Here is a 27,082-nt window from a genome sequence, read left to right on the forward strand (position 1 = left end):
GGGAGTGATGCTTAATTTACAATGAGCACAACTTTGATTTCATCATTCGTCTTTGAATTAATTTAAAAATGCTATTCCGTCATACATGCCCGCAAAGCCTGCAGCAGTCCCCACTGTTTTTACAAGCTGTGACAAACTCTGGCCAGAAGATGGTAATTGAGTATCAGGAGTCCATCTGTTTGATTGAGGGAATGCAGGAATCTTAACAGAGAAGTGGAAGAGCCGGTTTGGCCTTCAGCCTAACTTTTAGATCATGCCATGTCTGGAGTGCATCAGCAGATTTTAGGATGGTGCCAGAATCTAAAGCAAACAGATGTCTCATTTGTACCTTCTGGTGCAGTTTGTGACTCCTAATTATATCAAACATGTCTGTTATTATCAAGCATAAACAAAACAAAAAAAAGCATCCCACAATAAAAGCACCCAGCAGCAAAATAAAGGTGGATAACAAAGGCTGACATCAAATATCTGACCAAATAAAGTAAAACAAAACTGTACAGAAATCTTGATTTACACAGATTTTGTGTTATATAGTTCTGTATATGACATGGAGTCTAATAATGTGTCTTCAGAGTGTTGAAAAGAAAACTGTATTTTAACGAAATTAAGTTCAAATTGACAAATTAACATACCTGAAACATACCAGTTCCTATGGTGGAGAAATTCTTATGTGCATTTCATTTAAAGAAACACATATGGAATGGAAACGGACAAAAACTCTGCAGCAAGGATAATCCACAATGTTTTTTTACATTATTCCCTGCTATGAACTTTCCTTGCCCCACAAAAAAACCAGCAGTAATCAACAGTTAACAGACATAAATCCTCTTAATATTTGAGCACTGAGTAGAGCAGACGTCGACCTTTCCACAAACAAGGCCATTCCATATTAACATTGTGAAATGCACACAGTACACAATCAAACAACTATATAAATGCACTGAATCCTCAGATATGAACGACCATAAGATACGATAAAATGAGAATCAAGCTGCTTTAAAACATGTAACCTGTGAAGCAACTCGTTTTCCTTCATAACCGGCTTTCTGATCTTTCCTTTTTAACACCCTCAATTATAGCAAAATTAGATTTTCTCTCGTCTTGGCAGAAGCAACATGTTAGATTAAAAGTCAAGGCTTTGTACACACTCACACACACTCGCTCACAGTCACAGACATTGCCCTCAGTTATTATGCATTCATAAATCAAAAGGTTGTGACGGGAATTAATCTAAAACGATGGTGAGTGTAAGTCACAGGATGCAAATATGACAGCTTTATTAGAAAACTAGATTGCTTAAATTTGTCTGAATTAATGTGACACTTTTTTTGATTAAATAGAGCCGCCGACCCCTCCGCACCCCCACCCCCCCTTTAACTTACTGCGTTAAGGAACATGCGCATTCTCATTTTCCTGCAGTTGGGGTTTCTGTTCACCGAGTAATGAATGATACAGCAATACTTTTTAATCATGTTAGATCTCTGTATCTCAGACTGACACTCCCCCTCTCTCTCATTACAGACCACTACCCTCCCGTCCACCTCTGTGTGGGAATTTTGCAAATACTATTGCAGTTATTATTATTAAATGTGAATTTAACATGTCAGCATGCTGTGATTTGCGCGTAAACACGTGTAGCCACAGCCTGTGCTAATTGTAATGTAATTCACGGATGTATTAAGTCATAAACCAAACTAATGGAACGTTTGCTGTGATGACACATACAAAGTTCTTTTCTCTCTGCTGCTAGCTCACCTTAAAACACAGAGGTTCTTATTAATTCAAGTTTTCTGCTTTGTGTTATGTAACGTTTAATTTTGGCTTTTTACAAAAGAAGAAATACGTTTCTAATCAAACATTTTAACCACGTTGCTCTCACATGAGTTTTTTTTTTTTCCATCCACAATTTAAAAAAACCTCAATATACTGTAGCCTTTATTTACTTTTGTAGGTTTTAAAAAACAATAACCTGATAGGCAATGTAAACAGAATGAATCTGTTTTTGTCCATCGCTTGCTTTTATGCTGTATGAAACACTTGTGCACCAAAGTTGGAAGACAACTCCGAGCACAAGCTGTTCAGTCTGTACGGTTCTGGCTATTTATCTTGCTCAGTGTCTTTCTTCACTGTCTCAGTGTTGCCCTTCCTCATTATCCCCCAACCCCTCTCTCTCTCTCTCTCTCTCTCAGGCTCTACCCTTTGGTGCTCACTCACCCTGCAAAAGTTTCAGTTCTCTTATTGAAGTCAACGAAGCAGAATGAAAAATTCTTTAAGATGTACAGCTACATCACTTCAATCTTAAATGTCAGTGCTATTTTCTCTCTTTTGTTTTTTTGCAGCCTGTAAATAGTCCCCTCTCCCAATTTACAGCATTTACAGAGGAGGCAGTGGATGTTAGTCAGAGGGGACGTGAAAGAAGTTTTTTGGGGGGGTTTTAGGATGAAAAATGAGGATTGACGTATCTGACTGAAGTCGTTTCAGCTTTGGAGAGGAGGGTGTGGGAGGAAGGGGAATAAGCAGACTGCCGCAGGGCGAGGAAAGCTAAGTGGCAGGTAACAAGAGAATGCAGATCATAGGCACAACAAGACTGTGGCCTGGAGGTATGTGCGCCGCAGTTTTGTATTCGACGCAAACAGCCTTGTGGAGCCAGTGGTGGGACTGCAGGATGCGTGGGGGTGTGTGACTGTGCGTGTGTGAGTGTGTGGGGATAGGTTGGGTGGGTGCAACGGTGGGTGGGGTGCTGGATGTAAGAGCTAAAGAGTGCTTTGGGAGTTGAGCCAGGAGGGATGTTGCAGCAGTCCAGGCGGGGTGACTAAAGCATCAAAGGGGAGTTGGTTTGATTCCCTTGCGAGGGAGGCAGTGGAGGTTTGGTTCAGTGGATGGTGGAGACTGCAAACCTGCAGCAGCACAAGAAACATTAACAGTGGTACGATGCACCTTACAGCAATAATCTGTGTGTATGTGCAGGTTAGAAACAAGAACTAAAGCTACAGTACACTGTTCGATCGTGGCTCAGCTGCTGCCTGCAAATCATTCAAATGACTCTAGTGGATAAAATTCCCTGCTGCCAAACCTCCAGCACTGGTAGACATCAGATGAGCACATTCTGAAAGCAAGCGAGGGCCACGGATTGAGTCACATCTTCCATTAATTTCATGTAAAAGAAATTAAAAAAACGCATTGGGGTTACAAGTCTTTGAGCTGCCACTTCATCTCACCCTGCGATGTTCAGTGGTTGTTGTTACAAAACATCACAAATGTTAAAAATGCTAAATATAATAACTGTGTTCAGAAATGGAATATGAATGTCGCTGCTTTGAGTAGCTGTGTGTGTGTGTGTGTGTGTGTGTGTGTGTGTGTGTGTGTCCATTCTCCCTCTGCTGTCTTCACAGCAGGAGTCAAGCTTCTTATAGAAAACAGAAGACGGAGCGACACTGAGATTTAGCTTGTGTATGTGTGTGTGTGTGTGTGTGAATGTGAGTCCCAGTGCTTTTGTGCTGTAAAGTCTATGTGAACCCCGCTTGCACAAAGTATGCACAGCATTTATGTGTTGTAACCTCGCATATGTTTATCGGTGCGCCTCATTGTGTCTCTGCTTGTGTGTCGCCTGTGTGGGTTGTTGCATGTGATTGTCATGGGAGTGTAATTCCTTTGATCATGACAGCATGGAGAAGCAGATTACCTTTCAGTGCCGCAATGACAGAGGAGTGCTCTCCTGTTGACAAACCTCAACCAGCAAATTTAATATCCCCCCCCTCACTTCACTGACAAACACTGGGCAGCAGGACCAGTATATGAAGTCAGACTGATATTTGTCAGTGAGTATAATGCCTAATAATGTGCCTTATTATTCCATTTCTGGGAAATGGAGGATACAGTGTTGTGCTGAGCTGCAGAGGGCTGTGTTGAGCTTTTTAACAGATTGCACCACTGTGCCAAATTCATCTGTGAGAAGATTAAAATGGATCTCTGAAGTATTGATATAGCGCGAGGATTGCTGGCTGGAAAATTATAATTTACATCAAAGATGCTGGTGATATGATAGCACTAAAGCATAGCCAATCCTTTCTAATTAAAATAACATGCGTCACTACAGGGATGGATGAAGTAGTTTAAATCAGAGCTTTCACAGGGGCCAGTTGGAATGAAGAGAGAAGACGACGATGCAGTGCTCTTCCGTTCAGTGCATGTGCAGCATTGTCTGCAGTACTTTTCTCTGCTAGATATATAGTAGTGGATTAATCACATTCCGTGTTGTATTTTACTTTTATACCAAGACAATAATACTGTTGTCTTGAAAATATACACCCCCGTATGCACATGGATGGTCACATTAGGAGAAGTTCTGCCCAACCATTAAAATACTATTCTCTGTTTTACCTCACTTCAACCCTTCACCATCGGCTTCCCGTGCACCGCTGTGTCCCTTCACAGAAAATAGTTTGACATTTTTTTGAGAAACATTATGTGGTTTCATGCAGAGAGTGAGATGAAAAGAGAGTTGCAAATCTCATATCTGTACAGTAAATAAACAGCAGGAGCTTGACAGCGAGCCACGGCTTTGCTGAAAGAAACATCGCAAACCAAACTCACTAATCAACACATCTTATTCACTCTGCACTAAAACCAAAATGTTATAAGAGTAAGAGGTTGTGACAGAAGTATGCGTTTACTGCCTGTGCCTTTTGGTTAGATGCGGTACTGTCATAGAGTCTTGTCATCACAGAGCCAGCGCTGCTTGCCTCTGGTGTTTCCTGCTATGAATCTACATATTTAGCAAACAGATCCTCCGATGTCACCTCAAACAATATCTTTTTCCTAAAATAGTCATTTGTTCTAATAGCGCTGAAGACAGATTGCACAAAAATGAACGACTTACAGCCTTTGACATCACAACCTCTGCACGTATTGCATGAATGACAATATCTGCTTTCACAATTACGTTAAAGCTGCAGTGCGTAACATTTAAATATAAATAAATGTGTGTTACATTGAAACCATTTTAGGCTTAAGATGGCGCCGCAGCCTGTTACAGCAGCTCTTGTTCACTTTTACTTTCAAAATGATCTTCTACTGCCTCATACTTTTCAAAACGATGGGCATCATGGGACCAAAAAAAACTTCATACAGCAGCAGACACACAGCTGCCTGACTGTGTGTCTGCGTTTGCCACTCATAACTGCTGCTGTTCCCTTCACCACACAGCTCCAATTAGGTTTCCTGGATGCAGTCTTGGCAAGCAATGCCACAATAAATGGCAGATATGAAACACAAAACCTAGCAAAGTACGATAGAAACATCCAATGATTGTTGCTGAGATTCTCTCTTGAGTCTCTTTCACGTTATGTGTGTTTACAGTGCGTGTGAGAGTGGGTTAAGGGCGGAGGAGATGAAAAATAGGTCAATCACCACAGGTCACAGAGGCAGTCGACTGTTTTGGTAATTGCTCAGAAATCCACAGGAGGGGATTGAGGTTCTGCACTAGAGCTTTAACGTTTCAAATTAAACCTTGATTCCAAGAATTCCAGTCAGTGGTTACATATAACACTGCTCTTTCCCTGCTGACTCATGCTGTTTCCGTGAGGTGTGGTAACCTGGGCGAGTCCATTTCCAGTCTTGAAAAGCTCATGAATGTCCTGCCAGGACAGTGATAGAGTAGCAGCAGAGTGCTATTGTAACGCTGGCCAGCGTGCCAGCTCCTGCAAACTCATCATACAGTCAAATGTTGGCTTTTGTGCTTAGTGGTGTCTGCTGTGAAATGTTGCCATCCCAGGAATTATTAATGATGGGCATATGAAGATGGATGTACAGTAAACAGCTTATTGTGAATAAGAACTCAGCGGGATCAGAGGCAACCAAGCAGAGTGCTGTAAACACCGTCTGTAAACACACTCGAGACTTCTGGCAACATGAAACTCATCATGGGGCGAGTGTGATCAAAGTCTGGTGGCACTGCTGATCCTGAAATCTGTTTAGGATTTATGAGATGACCGGGGTGGAAGACATCAGACATTAAAAAGGTTGCTGTAAATCGAAGCATCAATGAGAGATGGAGTCCTGTGTGCATGGTTTATTTGGTGCATAAAATTTTAATTTTATGAGTGTGAGGCGGATGAAAAAAATGAATAATATATCACAAAGCAACATGTGCTGAGGCTTGACAGTTATGTTGTTAGGTGTTGAATAGGTTGTTCGGATTTCAGTGATTAATCTACCGCTCTCTCTCGCACAAACACTCGCATCCTTTGCCACATGTTGCAAAGCTGTGACAACAGTTTGGACTTGGCAAACCAAACCAGCAATCACCAGCTGCTGATGTCTGAACTTGTCAGCATGGGGGAGAGGTTAAGAACTAAGTAGGAGAGAAGGCAGAACGTTCCATGATGTCTGGATCGTTAGTGCAGCAGAGTTTTTGTTCCTCCTTGCAGATGCCAAGAGAAATCCTGTCTTGCAACATTATTACTTTACCGTGGTTTCATTCAACAACGACTTGTATTTTTGTATTGTCCCTGTAAAACATTTATTCTTTTAGAGGCTGAATAAAACATTACACATGCATTAATCATTTTAAATGCCACTGGAAGAACAGATCACAGAGTGAGTTAAAAAGTTTGGATTGTAGAAAGTTGGACTGTCCCCAACCTGCTTTTAATCCCCTGTAGACCACAAAAGTCTAAAAGATGTGATGTTATACACACTCCTGCATGGCACAGGTACTGTAAACATTAGTGGCTGACTTCCCTGCACTGTCACTGAAGCAATGAGTAGCAAGGTTGTGGGCGACTTGGAGTTCACATAGGAATAAAGTCTAAGCTAATATCAACAAACACCGACTCCCAACACAACAAAAGGAAACCCAGCAAAAGCAAAAAAAGAGCAAAAGAACATTTTCTCAAGTGCAGCTCAAAGGGCCGTACAAGAAAGTAACAAATGCTGTGTTGCTTCAGTTACCTAATCATCTGTACATCTTGTCCTAAATTATAAATTATTGCAGCGTCTTCTTTCTGATGGAGCACACACTTCTCACTTGCAGCTGTCGTGAGCGCCGGGAAACACAAACAAAGTGATGAGGCTCCAGTTTACTCAGGGCCACACATGTCACTATAGAGAACTGTTTTTGGAATTGTGCGTCCAAGTCGTCTTCATTTCTTTTTACCGTATACTACTGAACATGCTACAATAAGCTCCTGTGAATAATGGGCATTAGAGTGAATAAGCTCTAATCGTCAGATGTAGATGATGTACATATTTCTTTTTTTAAAGGGCCATTGTGTAAGAATCAGTGACATCACATACACTCACCCCCTCTGTTTCTCGAGTGTGTCAGCCTTTGCAAACCAGAAAGGATGTAAACACTCTTCACTCTCTCTTTGCCATTTTCTCCTTCTGCTTCTTCATCGATTGGTCTATGCATTGGGTTTATGGGGAGGAGTTATTCATCTTTATTTGCATAATAAGGCTTTCAATGCAAAATGTCCCACACTCTGGCTCTGGTTTGTCCATTTTGGTTGCGATAGAAACATTGCAGCACGGGGGCGGCGCTAGAGTGAGTCGTCTTTCAACTCAAAGGTCATGGGTTCGATTTCCGGCTCCATTAGTTTACTTGAGCAAGATGCTTAACCCCATGTTTTTCCTGATGGCAGCGTGTAAATGGGGATTAAAGATGAGTGACAGAGAGATGCACTGCACATGAAAGTGCTGTATGAAAGTGTACGTCATTGAGTGAATGACAAAGCAAATTTGAGTGGTTAAGAAAACTAGAAAAGTGCTATATAAATACAAACCATTTACCATTTACAAGATAGTGGACTCCATAATACAAGGCCCTTGCCTAAAGAACTTATATAATGGCTATTAAAGGCTATTAAAACCAACTTATTTAATTTCAAATACAAACATACTTACTAGAAATATTTTAAATTGAATTTTTACGTGTCACATTGTTGTGTACTTGAGTGTGGTGAGTGTGTGTGTCGATTTAAACAAAATCCATCAAGGTTAACAGTAAACATCCACTCTTGGAGAGCGATTCAGCAGACTAATAATGACATCTGTGCCTCTACACTGACCCTGTGTGTTTGTGAGTGGGAGAAGTTATTTAAATAATTTACACATACAGACACACTGTATGTAATTCATTGTGTAAGTACATGCATTGCCTATGTGTGTGTGTGTGTGTGTGTGTGTAAATCATGTGCGGTTGTTTTTGTGTGTGTATGTGTGATTGTCTCAAACCCGTGCTCCACCCCCTTAGGTGTGGTTCAGGTTGTATGTAATGCACCTAGCCCAGGGGCAAGTGTAGCCAGGTTGTGTAAATAAATTAAAGCAACAAATTATGTTTAAAAGCTTTTCCCTCAGGCAACAGAGAGAACTAAGATCCATTATTCATGGCTCTTACTGCCGGGAATCTAAAGGCAGGTGTGTGTGTGTGTGTCTGTCGTATTTTTGTTTTGTCAATTATTCAAAGATTAACCGCCCACACCCCATTAAATTATCTTGGTGATGAAATTGAATAACATTTACATGTTGATACACATAATGGAAATTCACAACAAAGGACGTTGATCTTCCATTTCGTGTTTCCTCCTAATGGAGAGCGATCGTGGTCACACCCTGCACAGTTGACATTGCAGTCTCCTTTGCATCGACAACTTAGTTTCAGTGAAAGTGTTGTTGTTTATCAGAATTGCTTATTGAAATAATCTCTGGCAAAATGTGCTTCAAAGTGAGACATTATATTCATGGAATAAAAAAAAATTCACCTCGGAGTTCCGGGCTGAAAGTTAAAGCGTGCACTTGATGTATAACTATAGAGAATCACTACACAGGGGAGCTGCAGCAGTCTTTTCCAGGTCATATGAGTTATAATTCTGCCAGCATGTCCTGGTCAGTACAAGGATACTCCCCAGCATGTCATCAGTAACAGTCCTAACACATAACCACACCATATGGTCTTTTTCCCCCCTCTGTTATGAGTCTGTGGTGGGTCAAATGTAGAAATGTAATATTAATGTGTAAACAACAACAGTTATTTAACAAAAAAGTAATGACCGTATGTAATGATGATGCGTTTATATGGTGTAAATTTTAGTTGTGTTATCTACTCACTCTGGTTTATGAAGCAATTATAAAGTAACTTGATCTGAGGTTAATGTTTATATTTTTTTTAATCTCTTCTACAATTTAAAAGCAGCTTGTAATGAGGGAAGAAAAGTCTATTATAAGAATATGACTTCCTATAAATATGATTGCCTGATATGATTTTAATTATAATATCTTGTTAAGTAGAATGTAATTTACTGACCAACTCCCTGCCACATTTATAAACTCACTGCACTCTGTTTAAAATCCATTAAAGCTGTAATATAGTCATGATTTTGTCCCAATTTCATTTTAATTTCATGATGAAATTAAACGAGTGAAGTGAACAGTACCACAGAGCTGACTGCAAGCGTGCTTGTTGTAATTAAAACATAATGCACCCCTCTCCCATTTTGTAAATAACCATGAGAATTGTAGAGTTTGTAAAATGACACGGCTGACAGCGGAGTCAAAATGTTACCTTTAAAGATGAGTTCTTTATCGCTGTTATCATTCCTTCCTTTTCACGTTAATCAAAGATCATAAAATGACTCTTGTTTAATGTAAGCCATACACCACGGCGGCTTACACCCACCTGCTTTTGCTGTGCCAGTGCATACATCAGTTATTCTTCTAAGGGCACGATCACACAGAGATGCAGCGCAACAGGCAAAGCTGCTTCAATCATGCGTCGAAAAAAGCCAGTGTGGAAAAAAAAAAATAAAACATGCTGTGCCTTGTGCATCTGTGGAATAGAGCTGCATGCAAACGCTGGTGACTAAATGTAAACATCAGGGAGACAAAAATGGATTCATGCAGATATCAAATCCCTGCCTGTGCTTTCTTTTCTTGGTGAGGAGGAAGGAAAAAGCCTTTCTGGTGTAAGGGATCTGGAAATCTCTGCATCTGCACATTCTGTTCAGAAAATTGCAAATTGTTTCATATATAGATGAATAAAAACATTTTTAAAGTAACATGTATGCAATGTCAGTGGAGGCATGGCACAAGTTAGCAGTGTTGTAATTATTCATGTATCTGTTATTGTGTAGCTTAACTTTTACTCCTCTATGCATTGCCTCTAATTAAGTGTCTTGCTCAAGGACACATATAGACTAGCAAAGCCAGAAATCAAACCCACAACCTTCCAGTTGAAAGACAGCTCGCCCTACCACTGAGCTACCACGGCTCAATCCTAACTCCTCACTTTTTTAACACATTTTATGTCAGAAAATACATTTTGATACTTAAGTGCAGTAAATGTCGTATACTTTAAGATTTTTACTTAAGTAATATTATAAAAAAAGGGATTTCAACTTCTACCAAAGTCATTTTCTGGTAAGATACTTTGTACCTTTACTCAAGTATCCCTTTAAGGTACTTAAGACCAAAATGTCAGCAGACCAGCCTTTTAAACATACTTTGCTGTATCTGCAGCCTGGGCAAACCAGCCTGAGAGTGCATTTTGCATTTTGAAGCAGGAGCTAATACTACACAAACAAAAAAAACATCCTCCTTTCTAGTATGTAGTTCACTTTTTCATCTTTTACTCTACAGAGAGCCTCCTATAGTTTTGGAGTAAATATTTATACTACACCAGGGGTGTCAAACTCATTTTTGTTCAGGGGCCACATACAGCACAATATGATCTCAAGGGGGCCGGACCAGTAAAAATAGCAAAATAATAGAATAATAACCTATGAACAACAAGAACTCCTTTGTTTTTTCTCCTTTGTTTAACATTTAATGAAGGAGAATTTTACAAAACATGACATTTCTTGAAAAATATAAGTGCAATTTCAACAATATCATGACGCAAGTCCTGTTTCTTGCGAAACCTGAGACTTTGTGAGATCTCCTGATTCTAAGGACCCCTTGGGTCTTGCAAGGCTGGCTTTGCGCTAACAGATGGTCGGGGGACTGGAGACAGCCCCCAATCTCCTGGCAGCAAGCCATGTAATCATCACAATTACTCCGTAGCTGTTAAAGTAGGGTAAAAAATCCACTTTAAATGCTTTGAAAGGAAAGGGAGGAGTGAGCGAAAGGGGTCCTGTGTTTGCTAAAAACCTGCAGTCTCAACATTGGAAGTCCCCACTTCTCACACACTACTGCGACTTTGGTTTGAAACCTCCCTCTCCAGTTATCTCGTTCCAGCCAGACAACCTGCGTTTAAGCTATATACTGCAGCAGGAATACATTTCACACGTATTTGAGTTTGGCGTGAGCAAATTTCTTAAACCCCCCTGTCGAAGCCTTGATGCTGGTGTGGTGGTGATGGTGCTGGGGCTGAAGTATGGGCAGCGGCGCTGGAACGAGGCGGAGAGAGCTGGGTGGCAAGTGTTGCACTTTAAAGAGACCACAGAGTTGGAAGGGTGTGTGTGTTTGTGGCGAATGAGGCATGTCACATATAGTTGGTGTAGCTTGAGTTGACTGTCTGAATGCTCTGCTCCCTCCCTCCTGACCTCCGCAACAATGACTCTCAAATCCTAACCACATTGCACCGTCCAATTTTATTGTTTATAATTAAATGCTGCAGACAAATAAAATATAGTATTATGTTGAATTTTTATGAGTCTATCAGGTGCTTAAATGTCAATAATATTGTTTATTTTTTTGCTAATATGAATTGTGAGGGCCACACGGTTGGTGTAGTGGTTAGCACTCTTGCCTTTGCAGCAAGAAGACCCGGGTTCATGACCCGTTCGGAACGAGGGCCTTTCTGTATGGAGGTTGCAGGTTCTCCCCGTGTGTGTGTGTAGGGGTTTTCTCCAGGTTCTCCGGTTTCCTAAATTGACTGTTGTTGTGAGAGTGAATGGTTGTTTGTCTGTATGTGGCCCTGCGATGGACTCATGTGCAGGATAAAGCAGTAGAAGATGGGTGAATTGTGAGGGTTTAGTTTAGTGTTTTCTCTCTGTCGCCTACCGTCGTCTACTTCTTAATCTCACCTGTGTCTGCCACAGGGAGCGTGCACCGTTTCTTCTTCTGCATATCCTCCCTAGCTTATCTTCATCTTCCTGCCTGGCAGCTTAGAGCCTGATTGGTCATTGTTAAGCGAGGATTTGAACCAAACTGAGAAATTCCACACACCAGATAACAGAAACACTATGAACTTCAATGATGCAATGATGTGAAGGAGTTTTTTTTATTTTAGTCGGTGTTTAATCGGGGCCATTCTCATGAGCACGAGTGAATGCTTAGGATTTTACCCACAAAATAATCCTAATACCTGTATGATGATGATTTAATTCGGTGCAGAATAACCTGTAATGACCATGTAAGATCGTTACGTGGTAGAAAATATGTCTTCAGCTGTTTAGCTTGTATTGCTCGTCTCTCCTCTTCACTACATCAATAATTCTTTCTTCTTCTTCTTTTTTTTTTGCTCAAGTTCTCCTGAAACATTGGCTCTCACGCCCACAAATGAAACAAAAAGCCAGGAAGTAAAAGTGGCAGTTTTTATTCACCAGGTTCTAGTTAACAACAGAAAGAAATACTGCTGTGATATATATTTTTTTTTTTTACACCTTCTCCCTCTTTGAATCCCTCCACTTTATCTTGTCCACTCTTGCCTGGCACACTTGTATCTTTTTGTCTTGGCGTCTTCTCTGCGACTCTTTATCTTCATACTTGTCAGTGTTTTGTCCTCTCGCCGCCCGTTTTCTCTTTTAAAGCTCCTCGGAGTGAAAGGCTGAATGACAGGGGAGAAAATCAGTCGCAGTAGTTCATCAATCACGCCTACAGCAGGTGTAAATGTTAGGGGAGGGAGAGTGGCACACATGCAAACCACTGATTGTGATGTTTTCGCCCGGAGAAAACATGCACTTTGGCTGCTATTACTACACATGGAGAGTGATGATCAGTGTTAGGCTGCCTTTTTATTCATGAATTTTTGTTTCATCATCATCACCTGCTGCTGATTTGGCCTTAAAACGTCTTCTTAAATACTTGAACAGGAGCAAGTGTTGCCCAAGGTCAAGGTTTTATTACATTTAATTAACGGTAACATGACTGGAACACTGGTTTTTGGTAATTGAATTGAAGAAGCTAATATTAAAAGCTCATTTTCTACCAATTGTAGTGGCACAATTTTGCAGGTTAGATGAGCATCATATTCATTACTACTATAACCCGGTTTAGTCAGTGAGTGATTACACTCTGCAGCCGCGTCGTTACTATGACGTGCACGTCCGCGGGCTATAACAATGCAAGACTGCACTAAAAACATGTGGTTTTAGCATAAACATGAGAAGAGTTTGATACAGGGTTTTTCCACATTGACATGCAGATTATTTTGTTCCCCCCTTTATTTCCACAGAATATTGAAAATGTTTCATTCATGGTCTGGTGCGTGTAAAAGCCTTCTCCCTGAACAAGACGTTAGGTGGGATAAGCACAGGCGGATTATGAAACAGCAGGATCTTGTGTACAAAATGTAAAAGGGCCCATCTTCCTCTACAAAGCAGACAGATTTGAAATGACAACACATCTGCAGCTGTTTCATGTTTTTCCCTTAAGTAGTTTCTGTGTCTCTTTAGTGATTTTGAAGAGACACCGTGGACACAAGAACATCTTAATGTGTTAATAGTAATCCTCATGGGTTAGATGGGTTACGAGTGTAAGGTGATGTGTTCTTACATGTGAGGGTTTCAGTTAGGTGGTGAATACCTTCCTCCTCCTCCTCGGGAGCGACCAAATTGGCGGCAAACGTCCACATCACCTCCCACCAATCAGTGTTTTCCTGAGCTGTGATTGGAGCGTAGCTGGACTTCATTGGACGAACACCGCCTGAGTCAAAGCAGAATAGATACATGTACACTCCACAAGTCAAAAGAACTAAAAAACAACATATGACATTTGACCATTATTTTAGGCAAGAGTGGAGTCAAGGATACAGACTGGACGAAAACACAATAATCGTTATTTATACTTGAGTGAATGTGACGTTTTTACTTGCCTCTACCCTTCAAACCTCTCTTAGCGATGGCAGAAGGAGGAGGGAGACCTGATATTGAGAGAGATACATGAACGCAACATTATCAACATTATCAGACGCAGTGTCTTTGGGTAAATTACAGGTTGCAAAGAGGATAAAGGAAACAAAAAGCAAACAAAGAGGAGACAATAGATTCAAAAACGTAAAAGAACAATGAGCAGCAGCCTTTGTCTCACTGCTGTTTTGTTTAGTTTTCAAGCAATCGAAGCCACATGCAGCGTTAGATTCCACACACGCGTGACACTAATGCAGTAACGTGATAACAAAACAAACAACAAAGTTTTATCACAAAGAACAAGCTCAGACTTAACTCTGAAGTGAAGGATGCGGAGGACACAGCAATAAGCAGCAACACATCCAGCTTTTGTGATGATTCAGCTTCACTGGTTTTTACCCTTAATGTAATATATCTCAATGACTTGATTTATTTATGTTTTTGTAAGACATATTTCTTATATTCTGTAGGATGTGCTTTATTTATTGTGTTTAACTTTTATGTTTGCTGTAAAACGTCTCTTTGTGTTGGACTGACCTGCCAAGGGAGTTCTGTTTAACCATACACAGCTCCTTTTAAATAAATAATAATCATACAGGCAAACAAATGACATAAAATCTATACTTTGTTCTGATTTTCCTGTCTCAGTGTAGCCGGACTCTGATCAAACAAACAACAAGGCTAGAAATCACAAGTGGCATTTCATACGCAATAATTATAGCATCTACAAGTGCAGGCTTGATGATTAATTACAAACTTACTCTCATTAACCTTTAATGATTTCATTAGTGAGCTGATTTCTCATCAGACATGAAGTTTTTTTTTTATTATTATCACGATCAAACTGTGTGCTTGTGTGTCTCAGCGTCTTCTTGAACAATTCATTAACCGCTAATTGCCGCGGCATCTGCTTCGTATTGCATTCAGACTCACACCAGTGTTGTTGTTTTTTTTGATTATGTATTTATTCACTACAGCACACACACACACACACACACACACACACACACACTGTACAGTTCTGTACGACTTACTGCGGAGGGACTTTGCCGCCCAAATATTTTGCCGCTCATCAGTATCTGTAATAAGCCAGATAATGCCTTCACTGCTCTGGCCTTGAAGATAATGACACATCCTGTTAGTGGTGTTAAAGCAAACTGTGATGCAACAGCTGCCACGGCGGCGAGCGCGTGTTTGCATCCGTCTCTCTGAGGAACACATGAATTAGCACATTCATCGCTCCTCCGCGAGTATTATGATAACTCCTGGCTCTAAAGTGCTAAATGCATTGTTTTGGTTGTCTCTGTGGATCTCTTTAATTTGCCCCTCTCCAGCTCTCTGCCTGTTTGTTGTCCAAGTCTCCTCACAGACAGCTCATTAATGCGGTGGCATTTCTTTGATTGACATTTCCACACTCTATCAGGAATAGAAGGACAGCCCTCCACCTCCAACACTTCCACCCGCTCTCTTTCTGTCTCGTTTCTCTCCGTGTCGCTTTTCATCTCCATCTATTTCTGCTCATCGTCTTACTTTCATGTTGTCATCCTGTGTTTTCTCTTCATGTGTCTTCCTCTCGTGTCTTTATTCTCTCCCAACCTTTCTGCCTTTGTTTTTTTGTTGTTGTTTTTAGTTTGGTGTAAAGTTTAGCAGCCACATCGACATGAGAAAACATGAAGGAAAAAAGGAAGATGAAAATCTTGGAGGAGAGTTGAGAGGAGGGTCAGGGCAAAAAGAAAATGTTGTCCTCTGATCGTCACTGTGTCCTTCCTTCCTTCTTTCCTTCCTTCCTCTGATCTTTCCTGTGTCCTTCCTTCCTCCCTCTGATTGTCCCTGTGTCCTTCCTTCCTTCCCCTGTGTCCTTCCTTCTGTCCTTCCTTCCTCTGATCCTCCTTCCTTTCTTCCTCTGATCATCCATGTGTCCTTCCCTCCTTCCTCTGATCCTCCCTGTGTCCTTCCTTCCTCTGCTCTTTCTTCCTCTGATCCTCCCTGTGTCCTTCCTTCTTTCTTCCTCTGATCCTTGTCCTTCCTTCCTTCCTCTGATCCTCCCTGTGTCCTTCCTTTCTTCCTCTGATCATCCATGTGTCCTTCCTCCCTTCCTCTGATCCTCCCTGTGTCCTTCCTTCCTTTCTTCCTCTGATCTTTCCTGTGTCCTTCCTTCCTTCCTTCCTTCCTTCCTGAGGATGATGTAAACATTCTTCAGGTTCAGACTCACAAATGTCTGGAATATAATTCCAGCCTGTTCTTCTTGTGACATAAACAATGTTCTCACCCCAGTTTATTTTAAACACTTCAGCTGCTTTTTCTCTGACAGAGGAGGAAGAACAGTCTTTACATGACTGATTCTGCCCACTGTCTCTGTCTCTCAACCATTGTCTTTCCTTCTGTGACAGCCCCTGCTGCTTTATACAACAACCTTCTTAGTACTGTATGTCTCCACATTTATATGCACGCACACACACACACACACACTTCGCTTTTTCACGACAGGGCAAATTGCATATCTTCTTCATTGTCCAGAAATGTCCCCTTGTGGTTTCATTTACACAAACTGGCCTTTATTGAAATGTCATGGTGGGAGAAAAGCCTTGTGATTAAAAATGCAGCCCAGCATTTTGTCATTGTCACCTTGCAAATATTTGCCTCCAGAAATGGAAGATAACTCCAACGTACAGGGAAACATCTCCTCACTTCAGCTCTATCATTAGCCCTGACAGAAATATCTCTCTGTGACTTGGAGAAAAAGACTTGAAACTTTTATTGATAGCTGTGTGATGTGCGGGGTGATGTATGAATCAATTTCCATCCCGGACTCTCTATTCCATTTTCACTGAGCTCTTGAAATATCAACTCCAACACTTCCAGTGCCAAATAGACAGTAAATCTCCACAATTGCACAATTGATTCAATCTTAAATTCCTAGCAGCAGATTTACAGCTGCATTCATACACATGATCTGAATAAGCAACTTTATCACCCTTTGTTATTAATAAGCCTCTGGTTTCTTTAAGTCTCACTTCTACTGAACCTGACCTTAACTTAAACATGTATTCTCCTTAGATTTACATTATAAGGAGTGGTTTCTTTTGGTGTTAACGGATATAGGTCCTCACAACATGCGTCCACACTAGTAATGCAACACATACTGTATGGTACATTATCGTGCACTGACACAGACTTGTGACAAATGCGGTAAAACCCCCAATAAATGTAAAATTGAACAAATGCTAATTTATTCCAGGGCGGCACAAAAGATCACTGAGTGGTTTGTTTAGTTCAGTAAAATTTTATGGATCGTAAACTCGCTCTTTCCAGTCCGTTTAACCATTCGCGTGAGGTTTTGGAACGTCACTTTCCCATTCATTTGTCATCCGTCTGTTGCAATGATTAAGGGCTGTTAATCACGGGTCGTTTCCTCTTCACAGCAAATGAGAAAACAAGACACACATTTTGAAAAAAAAAACGTTTTTCAAAGGGCAAATCAGCACTAAGTCACTTTAAAGATTTCTTTCCATGTCCATTTTCCTTTTCAGATATACATGTGTTTAACTTTGCAAACAGCTATGAGGCAGGAATTTGGATGGGAGGTGAAAAAAAAAGCTACAGTAACTTTGTAAAGCTTGTCAGCAAAAAGTCAATGTTACAGGATAGTTGGTATTCATGGAGAGGACCATGTCAGGGACTAAACTGCACTATAGCAGAAATATAAAGATGGTGATGCCCCACACTTAACAGTTTCCTTCAAGAGCCCTTGTGTCCCTCGCATGTACAATAGCTTTACCTGGCACTCAAATCAGCAGAATCATGGCTCTCGGCACATGTTTAGCTTTTTGACAGCTGGTGGCGAACGCGTGCAGAGTGAAGGTTCCACCCACTGCAAGGTTTTGTCCTGATTTAGTGTTGATCCACCCTTGAAAAAGGTCAAATGCAAGCGGCTCTCAGTGTGAAATACTGGACACACACAGCGGACAAGACAGGACAAGGACCATCTTGATTTCCACTGCTCGGTCACGCGTTGTTGTCGTGCAAGCAAGAGAAAAACATGCGGCGCAGTTTAGATTGTTAATGTTTCGTTTGCTTGTTGTTGTTGTTTTTACCAGGAGATAAACACACGGGGTCGTCACAGTATGATGTGTACTCTTTGGATGGGATGGCAGGTGATTGACAGCATGAGGATGGAGGAGAGGTGAAGGGGGTTTGGGGGGATGGATGAACAAAGGAGGAAAGTGAGGACAAGTGTTACAGATGAGTGTGTTGAATGTGTGAGGCAGGACTATCGCTGCACTGCAGCATATAGTCCTCATACATGGTGGCGGTGATGTGGAGCAGTTGTGACAAAGAATAGATATGAGTTGAATTGACTCGTAAATTAGCCGAGCACCGAAATACACCAGCTCTGTGACAAAAATAAATGATTGATTTTCTGTTGTGTGGTCGGAAAAAACAACTGCGACGCTTTTAGCTCTGTGCATGACACTGTATCTGATTTGATCACCGCAGTATTTAATATGCGCCGCAGACAGACTTTGTGTATTACAAGACGCGATACAATTAAGTGAACTCCATGAGGTAATTTATTCTTCCTATAATAAGTAAATGACATTCATTTATTTCATGGAATTTATCCACAAATGCTGCATTTTCAAACATTCGTCATCAACTGATGACTAAACTAGACTTGTAACTAATTTAGTTTAAACGGTAAAAAATAGAAGAAGGTGTTTTTGGAAGCAGAGTAGTGTCTCATCAAAAGGTGCAAAAAAAGAACAACTTCAATGATACATTTAGTCCATTTTTAACTCCATTATTAACCAACAGGTATTAAATATCATGTCAACAGATAATCATTTGACACTTACTCAACTGATAATTAACATACAATTAACTATGTTGTCTACAGCCTCTAACCTATACAAAAGTGCCTGTTGATTATATTGATATTATCTGTAGATTTCTTTTAGTCTGTCTTCAAAAACAAAAATGCATATGCTCACACATTTAAAGGACAATCAGTGGCCATTTTCCTTGTGTCCCTTCTGGCAGGAAAAGAAAATAATCCCCTTCTCATGCAATTACAGCAACTGATATCCTTTTATTGCATGGGAGGATTTCTTCACCCTTAGAACACGGAGCATTTAGGCTGCTTTTTTTCCATGATTATGCTAAAACGTGTATTCAGAGTCTATAAAATGTGCAATATAGACTGTCTTATATCCTTTTCACCAACTATATAAACACACCTGAGCAAAAAGTACTACAAATCTTTCAAATCGGATTGAATGTGTGAAATTTGGAATTATGTCACAGCTCAAATTTCGCTTGACTCGTTTTTATGAAAAAAAATAACAGAAAAAACGGTCTATTTTGTGATTTTTGCGCAATTGTTGCGCCCGGTTTTGAAAAAATAATATGAGATATAAAACGAATCATAACTTTGACTCAACAACACATACGCAAGACGAAAAAAACACAGTTTTTTTAAAGCCTGAAGATGTGACCTATAAACACACACCCTCAGGATGTCCATATAAGGAGTTGTGTAATCTGTGTTAAGGGTTAAGGAATACTTAACAAAAAAAACCTACCCTGTAATTTCCTGCAGGTAAAATAGTCATATTATAATAATAATCAAATTGCACTTCCTCAGTCTGATCCATAAAGTCATTTATAACTGTAGTGGATTCACATTAGCACGGCCACATTTATCCTCTTATTTCTTTGGGAAATCAACCCAGATGCTGTGTTTACAAAAAGAAAACTGTGTTCTGCAACTGCAGCACAAGAGAGCGACTGTTGTTCTCCTCCCCCATCTTATTATACTGTAATCAGATGTTTCTCATTATCTCCAGATAAAACTAAATTGGTTTGTGGAGCTTTGTAAAGCCCCGATCACGGTGCCAGCGAGCAGACAGACTTAAGCAGACCTGGAAAATGTTTGAAGGCGATATCTTGCATTTAACTGAATCGGTCTTTAACCTAACTGCAGTCTCTGGGAAATTCATTTTCTCTTATCTCGTGGCAATTAAGTAATTAAAGCATGATCAGGAGGGGGAACGGAGTCTGATCACTCAAAACAAATAAGACCTATACGGTATAAAATGAAGCAAAGCGGCAACGTTACATTTGTAGATTATCAAAGAAGTCTCCATCCACCGTCTATGAGTGGAGTTTTCTTTTCAATCCATTCTTTGAGTGTATGAGTCAGATGTTCTTGTGAAGATGAAGAGGAGTGCGTGGACCTCAGCATGTACTCAGCGGGATACTACAGCAGTACATACTGTATAATGTTAGAGAAAAGGGCTCTCCCGAACAGGAGCGTGTCATTTTCGATGCATTCATCGAGTCAAGTGACTGCTTAACGCGCCACGTGCCGCTTTAAAACACCAGCCGAGGTTCAAGCACCGCATTGACGGTCAGGCGTGTTGAACCCGCGGCATTAATATGTGCTGATGAGAAAAGGTGAGACGTGCTCGAAAATGACGGCCCTTGGTGAGAGCATGGCCACTTTTGAAGTCTGCTTCAAAAATGTCTGTGAGGCTGTGAAATGTGTGGATGGAAATGTTGGAAAATGGGTGATACATGAGTGGGAGGAGAGTGTCATTAGCGTCGAAAAATATTAAAACATTACAAAAAACATTTGTATGAGATTAAAACCATTATAGAATGCTGTAAATAATGGAAATATTGTTTTTAAAAATATCTGTTCAATTTGAATTTCTTACCTGTGAGAGTCTTATAATCGAGCAGGTCGAACAGAACAATGGCTACGCCCGACCACGTGAGGATCAGGGCCACAACCAGCAGCCAAGCCATCGGCGAGCTGAAGGTTAAAATGACATCGTCCATAAATGACCTCGCACTGCTCCGAGCTGTGGGGATCACCGCCCCGCCGTTGGACTGGCTGCTCATTGTCGAAGAAAGCTGCGTGAGACACGGTAGAAAGAACAGTTACATTCAAATCGAGGTCAATATTTCAAAATCTTACAGCATCAACAAAAGAAAAATCATAAATATCTTAACACTTATTGAAGCAGGTCTGGATAATTTGAAGAGAACCTGTTAGTGAAGCAGAAAAAAATGCTGATGTCTTTGTCATTGAAAGGATTTTTTATTCTCTCTCTCTCTCTCTCAGAAGAACTCCTCCAGCAGCCTCTGTCTTCCACAGTGGATGTTTGTTAAAGCACTAATCTGCAAAAGCAAACATGTATTGACGGAAACACAGTGCGGCTGAAAATTCTGTTTGTCTTTGGGGTTTTTTTTCCCCAACAATGGGGCGAAGTGTTCATTAACGTATCCACAGTATGCCGTGAAAATACCTAATGAATCTGCTACATTTTCAGTGATGATGTTGTGTCATCTATTTTTGCTGCTCGGCATCCAGTCACAGCTTCTTCACTATAAACATTAGGGGAACATTGTGGGCGTTTACTGTCACTGTTTACTTTCCCATTCTCTTTTTAATTAAATAAATAAATAAATAAATAAATAAATAAATAGATAGATAGATAGATTAAATTGAAATGAAGTAATTTAAATTTAATGTACAAATCTGTGGCATCAGATTATACAAAATACAATCAAGTCAAACAACCCGCAACAAAGAGGGGTCAACTCTTCCAGTGTGTTTGGCTGTATATCTTAAAGAAATTCCTAAACATAGTCCGAAAAATATGTGTTCTGAACATTACAAACACTAAAGAATGGCCAAATAAACATGAAGACAAAGGAATCAAATCAAAGGCAAATACCTTATCCATCACAAATCCGAGCTTTCTTTCTTTACATTGGGACAGATATAGACTCAAGGTACATGTGGGAGTTGTGTAATGAGTCGGACATAGCTAACATAGCTACTGTATCATTGCTAACGGGGCATTTAACGAGTTATTTTATTTTTATTTCTGTTATAGAAGAAGTTCTTTCACTCCCTCTCCTGAAAAATGTGTGGAGAGTATTTTTTAAAGCCAAAAGTAGGAAAGTAGGTTTTGTAAAACACCCACCTACGTGTGCACCAGGCCTAAGTCAGAGTGCTTTTGGTGTCTTGACCCCAGTCTCATGCAGAAGTTCTGACATGAATAACAATCCCTTCTGTCAAAAAGTCGCCCCCTCTGCTACAACCATTTTCCTATGGTTTGCATAATATTGTACGAGAAATGATAAATGGGTAAAAGAAGCTGTTATTTAGTGAGTTTTATATAAAATACAGTTGTCTCCAGACGACAAAAAGAAGAAAATATCTGTGTCTTCTTAAGGAACAGTAATAAGAAACAATTCCACTATCTGTAAAAAAAACAACAACCATTAAGTGAAGTTGTTTAGTGTTGACATGGTGCAGTCTCCTCTGAGTTGTGAAACCATGTGCTGCAGCAACAAATTGTCTGTTTTTCTGTCGGAACCATGACGACACGTCAAAAGTAAAAAAAAAAAAGAGTAATAATCAGCATCTAAACTCAACTGGACATCCACACAGAAACCTTGGGAGGATTGTTATAGTGCAAGGTCTTATTTGCCCGTAAAGCTTTCCGCTGCGTACAGTGCAGGACGATAGGTCATGGTGCTGTCGGTACAATAAGTGTGGAAAGATATTGACGTGTGTGTGTGTGTGTGTGTGTGTGTGTGACTTTAACCCGTGCGTCATCATCATTAGTATGTGCACCAACTATACACTTTTCATTTTATTTCATTTCTTTTGATTGATGCACTGAGCAACTGTTAATTCACAAGGTTGTCAGTGAATCACTCCAATATGTTCGGTGATTTTTTTTATTTTATTTTTTTCGTTGAAGGAGGAGAATGAGAGATGTGAAGTGGAGAGATGAGCACGGGGAAGGAGAGTGGCAAGAGAACAAGGATTACCTGAGGTGATGATGAGATTAAATTCCATCTCACTCTGTAAGACGAACGACTTCTCACAGGAAAGTTCCCGTTGTTGTGTGACGGTGTGGGCCGCTGAGCCTTAACGTGATTACAGTACGTGCCCACGTCGGGTTGTTTGTGTTGATTAGGCAGCGTGATGTGACAAAAGGCCTGAGATGATTAATTTTTTCTTTCTGCTCTCTCGTTCCTGCCTCTCGGGCGGTTTATTTGTAAATATGACACGATAGTTACTCTGGTTTGATGTTTTTGAATTAAAACAGGAATGAAATATGAAATAGTTTGTGTCCGCTGAAGGATTCAGAGCCAGGAGAGGTGTGTGTTGTGTGCGATGCTGTTAAACAATACTCATTATGACACTGAATGGAGAATTAGGTTGTGGTTTGGATGCTGTTTCTCTCACATCAAGGTACATAGTTTCTACATCTGTTCCCTTTGCACTCACACCCAAGACAATCAGAAATGTAGAGAAAACATATAAAACATTGCACTTACAATGATACTAGACTTTCAAGTTGCATTGTAGCTGTAATTATTTTATATTTCAAAAAAAAATTGGACCCCAAAAGAGCTCAAGAGTTTTGCACTTTGAGTTTGTGCCATCATTTTAGCCCCAAGTCTGACACACGTCTACATTTAATATTTGTTCTCGCTTTGATAGTTTCAAACATAAATAATCCTCGTGAATCTATCTATCTGTCTATCTATCTATCTATCTATCTATCTATCTATCTATCTATCCATCTATCCATCTATCCATCTATCTATCTATCCATCCATCCATCCATAATGTGCAGAGTCGATGTGTTTGGATTGGGCAGCAGCCGTTCTCCAGGTGACCTTTCTGTTGCAGTGTTCACAAAACAAACTACAAAATCAATTTAACATAATTTCGTCCACACAGACTGGAATGTGTATGTGTGTGTGTGTGTGTGAGAGAGAAACAACTGGTGTGTTAAGAGTCAGAGCCAAGTGTGCCTCTGAGCACATGTTTGTGATATAAAAGCCATTGATCTGGTGAGCAACAACAAGTATGTGTGTGTGTGTGTGTGTGTTTCTGTGTGTTTGTGTGTGTCCATTAAAAGTCAGAGCCGAGTCTGAGCGTGTGTTCGTGATATAAAAGCCATTGATCAAGTGAAGCCCTGGCATGGGCTGATCAGGCCGACTTATTGATCCACAGCAGGTAAAAACGGTCCCAGTGTTGCAGTGATAAAAGGCTGGAGTACAAGTGGAAATAACCTCGCAGCAGATAGAGGAGGAAAAGCTGCACGGTGTGTGTGTCTGTCTGTGTGTGTGTGTGTGTGTGTGTGTGTGTGTGTGTGCAATCGTTAGCCTTCCTCTGCACACCTGCACACGTAGATCAACAGGAGAGTCACACACCCTGCAAAAAAACTTGTGTCCCATGAGTCTGTCCTCTCTTTAAAGCCATGCAGATGACCCGACCCACCTGTTGCTGCCACCAGTTCTGCACGGTCTTAACACATACAAGGACACAGGCTGTTGCTCTCTCTCTCTCTCTCTCTCTCCTTCACAGCAAAGGAATGAGCAGAATGAGAGGAATGTGGGCACAGGCTATTGTCCGGCGTTTGAGGGCGAATGGAAGGTGACAAAGAAAAGTCATGAGTCATGAGCGCATGACCCTTTCGCACACAGCTGTCTGACAAAATAGTCAACTCACCTCTTCACTGTCGTCTGTGGAGAATGTTGGTGAGCACATTTAATGATAACCCTCAAAATGTCCGTCTGGACTTTTTTTTGATTCATTTAACCATAAAAAGGACCAGAGAATGTCCTGTACGAAAGTGCTTTGGCCTATTTTTCCAGAGCAGCATCCGGCAGTTATTTACAATTTACTGTTTTAACAATTTAAAATGAAGAAAAACAAAGAAGGTTTATTTAGAAAAACACTGCACTTGTTCACGTGTTCAATTTGAAATTTGAACAGTATAAAACATATTTTACAATAGCATTGTTTGAGTCTTTGTCTCTCAATGTTCCAAAACAGGGCAAAACTCGTGCAACTTCTCAGCTTCTCAGAAATTTTTCGTAACTACGGCAATGCAAAGTGCGCATGTACGGCGTTAAAGGGACTTTATTTTGCTGCAGATTAAGACTAAACCCAACAAAAGATTTGACTCAGGATCTGGGGTGTCAAATGTATGGCCAGGGGGCCAGAAATGGCCCACCAGTGTGTTCAATACGCGGCCCCCAGGATGGATTTGTGAGCATTTCATATATTTCAAATATTTTATTTTCAGTCCCAGATCCCTGTGGCTGAATGTTTTGTTGTTACTGCATTTATTTTTCCTCAAGAGAGTTCTGGTTGTTTTGTAAAAAGATACTTAATTTAATGTAAAACAAAAGGAAACATTTGGAGTGCTTGTTGTTAATAGGTTATTGTGGTTATTACTTTACTGGTCCGGCCCACTTGAGAGCAAATTGTGCTGCTGTAGGTGACCCCCTGAACTTAAAATGAGTTTGACACCCCTGTAGAAGAGTACAACATGGTACAATCTTACAATCTTTTCATGATTGGAAAGAAGCAGTGAGAATAAGAATTCTCATTCATGTCTGCCCCTGACTTAAACTCAAAGAATCACTGGACTCTACTGGATGTCACACTTAGCTAGATCTATTTAGCGATGAGTGTGAGAGAGTTAAGCACCATCATGTTTAGGTCGGCAATGTTAAGATTACTTCCCAGTAATTATAGTTTAACAATGCACAATTAACAATTATGGACAAAAACATCAACTATTCATTAGACATATAGTTCCAATGAAAGCATTTTTTAAATGACAATAAGTATGAACACCTGTATGGACCTGTCATCTGACCTTTAACATTCACAAACACCACGATCAGATCATTATTAAGTTCAGCCAGAGTGAAATGGATTTTTTTTTTGTACCGTACCTTGGACCAGCTGGATGTTCAGCGATAACCTTCAGTCCTTCAAAGGCTCGGGGAAATGCAGTGTTACCATAGAAACAAATGTAACTCCACTTGTTTTTGGCCCAAGCTGAATGTGAGAAACTAAGACCGAGGCAACACTCAAATCCGGCAGCGAAAAGCGCACAGCGGTCGTATTAAGCTGGATCACACGGGGCCTAAAAATAAACTAAAACCTTCCCAGCAGAAGAAAAGTGGCAGCTTATATAGTTCATTGTATTTCCAATGTAAGTTGTTCTTGAAGGTTTTTAAATTTTCAGTCTGCGTCAAAGTATCTGAGAGTCCTGGTTATAACTTGCTGGAGAGAGAGAGAGTGAGTGAGACAGAAGGAGAGAGAGAGAGAAACAGGGAGAAGGGTTGACCCACCCTGCCCCCTCTCAGGGTCCAAAATAGAGAGATAAAATCAGGGAGGGGTGGGGGAAGATTTTAGAAGAAGAAAAGGGGGGAAAGGGGGGAAAACAGACCGCACAGTAGCAAAGATCAAGCGATGGAGAGGAGAAGGGAAAAAAAGGAGGAGAGAGAGAAGTGAGGAGACAAAGGTCTCAAGGTCTCACATGCAGTCTGAGAAACCCAGGCTTATTAATCACGGTATAATGATGGAGGAAGACACGGTTCTAGTTGGTGTTTCCTCCTCTGAGAGGTTTATTACTGGACTGACCTGTTCAAATTAACAAGGCTATTCCCTCACACCGATAATGTGGACCAGGTATTCATTTATTTCCTTTTTTTTAATTAAGTCCATTATGTGTTTAATTATGGTCTAATAATATCATATAACAGGGGGGTCCTTCGACGATGACGACAACAACAGCAGCAGCTCTGCTGTATCACAACTTTGTCTAGAGAGCAAATATATTCACTTTGTGCCCTTGACAACAACTTAACTACTTAGAACTTTAAACATCTTCCTCCAAGGGGAAACATATACTGTATCCTCCTCCGCGGTGCCCAACCTTGTCAAACGGAGGTTAAAGTCAGGGGTAAATAAGTAAATAAAATATCTAATTGAGCCCCGTGTGAGTTTTAAAGCCCTGCCAGAACCTGTTTTTTAGACCCACTTTAAAGGTTTATATGTGTGTGTGTGTAACCGAGCAGGGCTAAGGTGTAACCTGACCCCCAGTCTTGCCCTGGGAGCCTGCGCTGCTGCATGGCACAGGCTATAATTAGAGGTACAGACAGCAGCTGGTGTTAAC

General features: G+C 40.6%; 2 protein-coding genes across 10 annotated transcripts in view; one reads left to right on the forward strand and one right to left on the reverse strand.

The window, feature by feature from the left end:
- The window catches only part of nkain2 (sodium/potassium transporting ATPase interacting 2), a 128,863-nt gene that overhangs the window by 2,391 nt on the left and 99,390 nt on the right, over positions 1 to 27,082 (forward strand). The gene's annotated exons all lie outside the window — the stretch shown is intronic.
- On the reverse strand, positions 12,520 to 26,229 carry LOC122784096 (triadin-like). Of its 7 annotated transcripts, none has more exons than XM_044049185.1 (7): positions 25,854 to 26,229; positions 20,786 to 20,984; positions 18,161 to 18,202; positions 15,101 to 15,145; positions 14,039 to 14,080; positions 13,714 to 13,863; positions 12,520 to 12,766 (listed from the first exon to the last, which is right to left on the reverse strand). In XM_044049185.1, the coding sequence occupies exons 2-7, from the start codon at positions 20,970 to 20,972 to the stop codon at positions 12,744 to 12,746; spliced, it is 489 nt and encodes a 162-aa protein (XP_043905120.1). In that variant the 5' UTR covers positions 20,973 to 20,984; positions 25,854 to 26,229; the 3' UTR covers positions 12,520 to 12,743. The 7 variants fall into 7 exon arrangements, with proteins under 7 accessions (XP_043905120.1, XP_043905121.1, XP_043905119.1 ...); XM_044049186.1 differs by having other exon boundaries at positions 13,744 to 13,863; positions 14,033 to 14,080; XM_044049184.1 differs by having other exon boundaries at positions 14,033 to 14,080; positions 25,854 to 26,227.

The sequence above is a fragment of the Solea senegalensis genome, linkage group LG17 (assembly GCF_019176455.1).
Source record: "Solea senegalensis isolate Sse05_10M linkage group LG17, IFAPA_SoseM_1, whole genome shotgun sequence".
In the NCBI taxonomy this organism is placed as follows: Eukaryota; Metazoa; Chordata; class Actinopteri; order Pleuronectiformes; family Soleidae; genus Solea; species Solea senegalensis.

Excerpts from the sequence above, each read along its gene's own strand:
- LOC122784096 (XM_044049184.1), bottom strand. The coding sequence starts at position 20,972 with ATGAGCAGCCAGTCCAACGGCGGGGCGGTGATCCCCACAGCTCGGAGC. Across the intron at positions 18,203-20,785 it reads CGATTATAAGACTCTCACAG|AGTACACATCATACTGTGAC; the intron begins GTAAGAAATTCA and ends TCCCATCCAAAG. Across the intron at positions 13,864-14,032 it reads GAGAGGTTTGAAGGGTAGAG|GCGGTGTTCGTCCAATGAAG; the intron begins GCAAGTAAAAAC and ends GCTTTGACTCAG.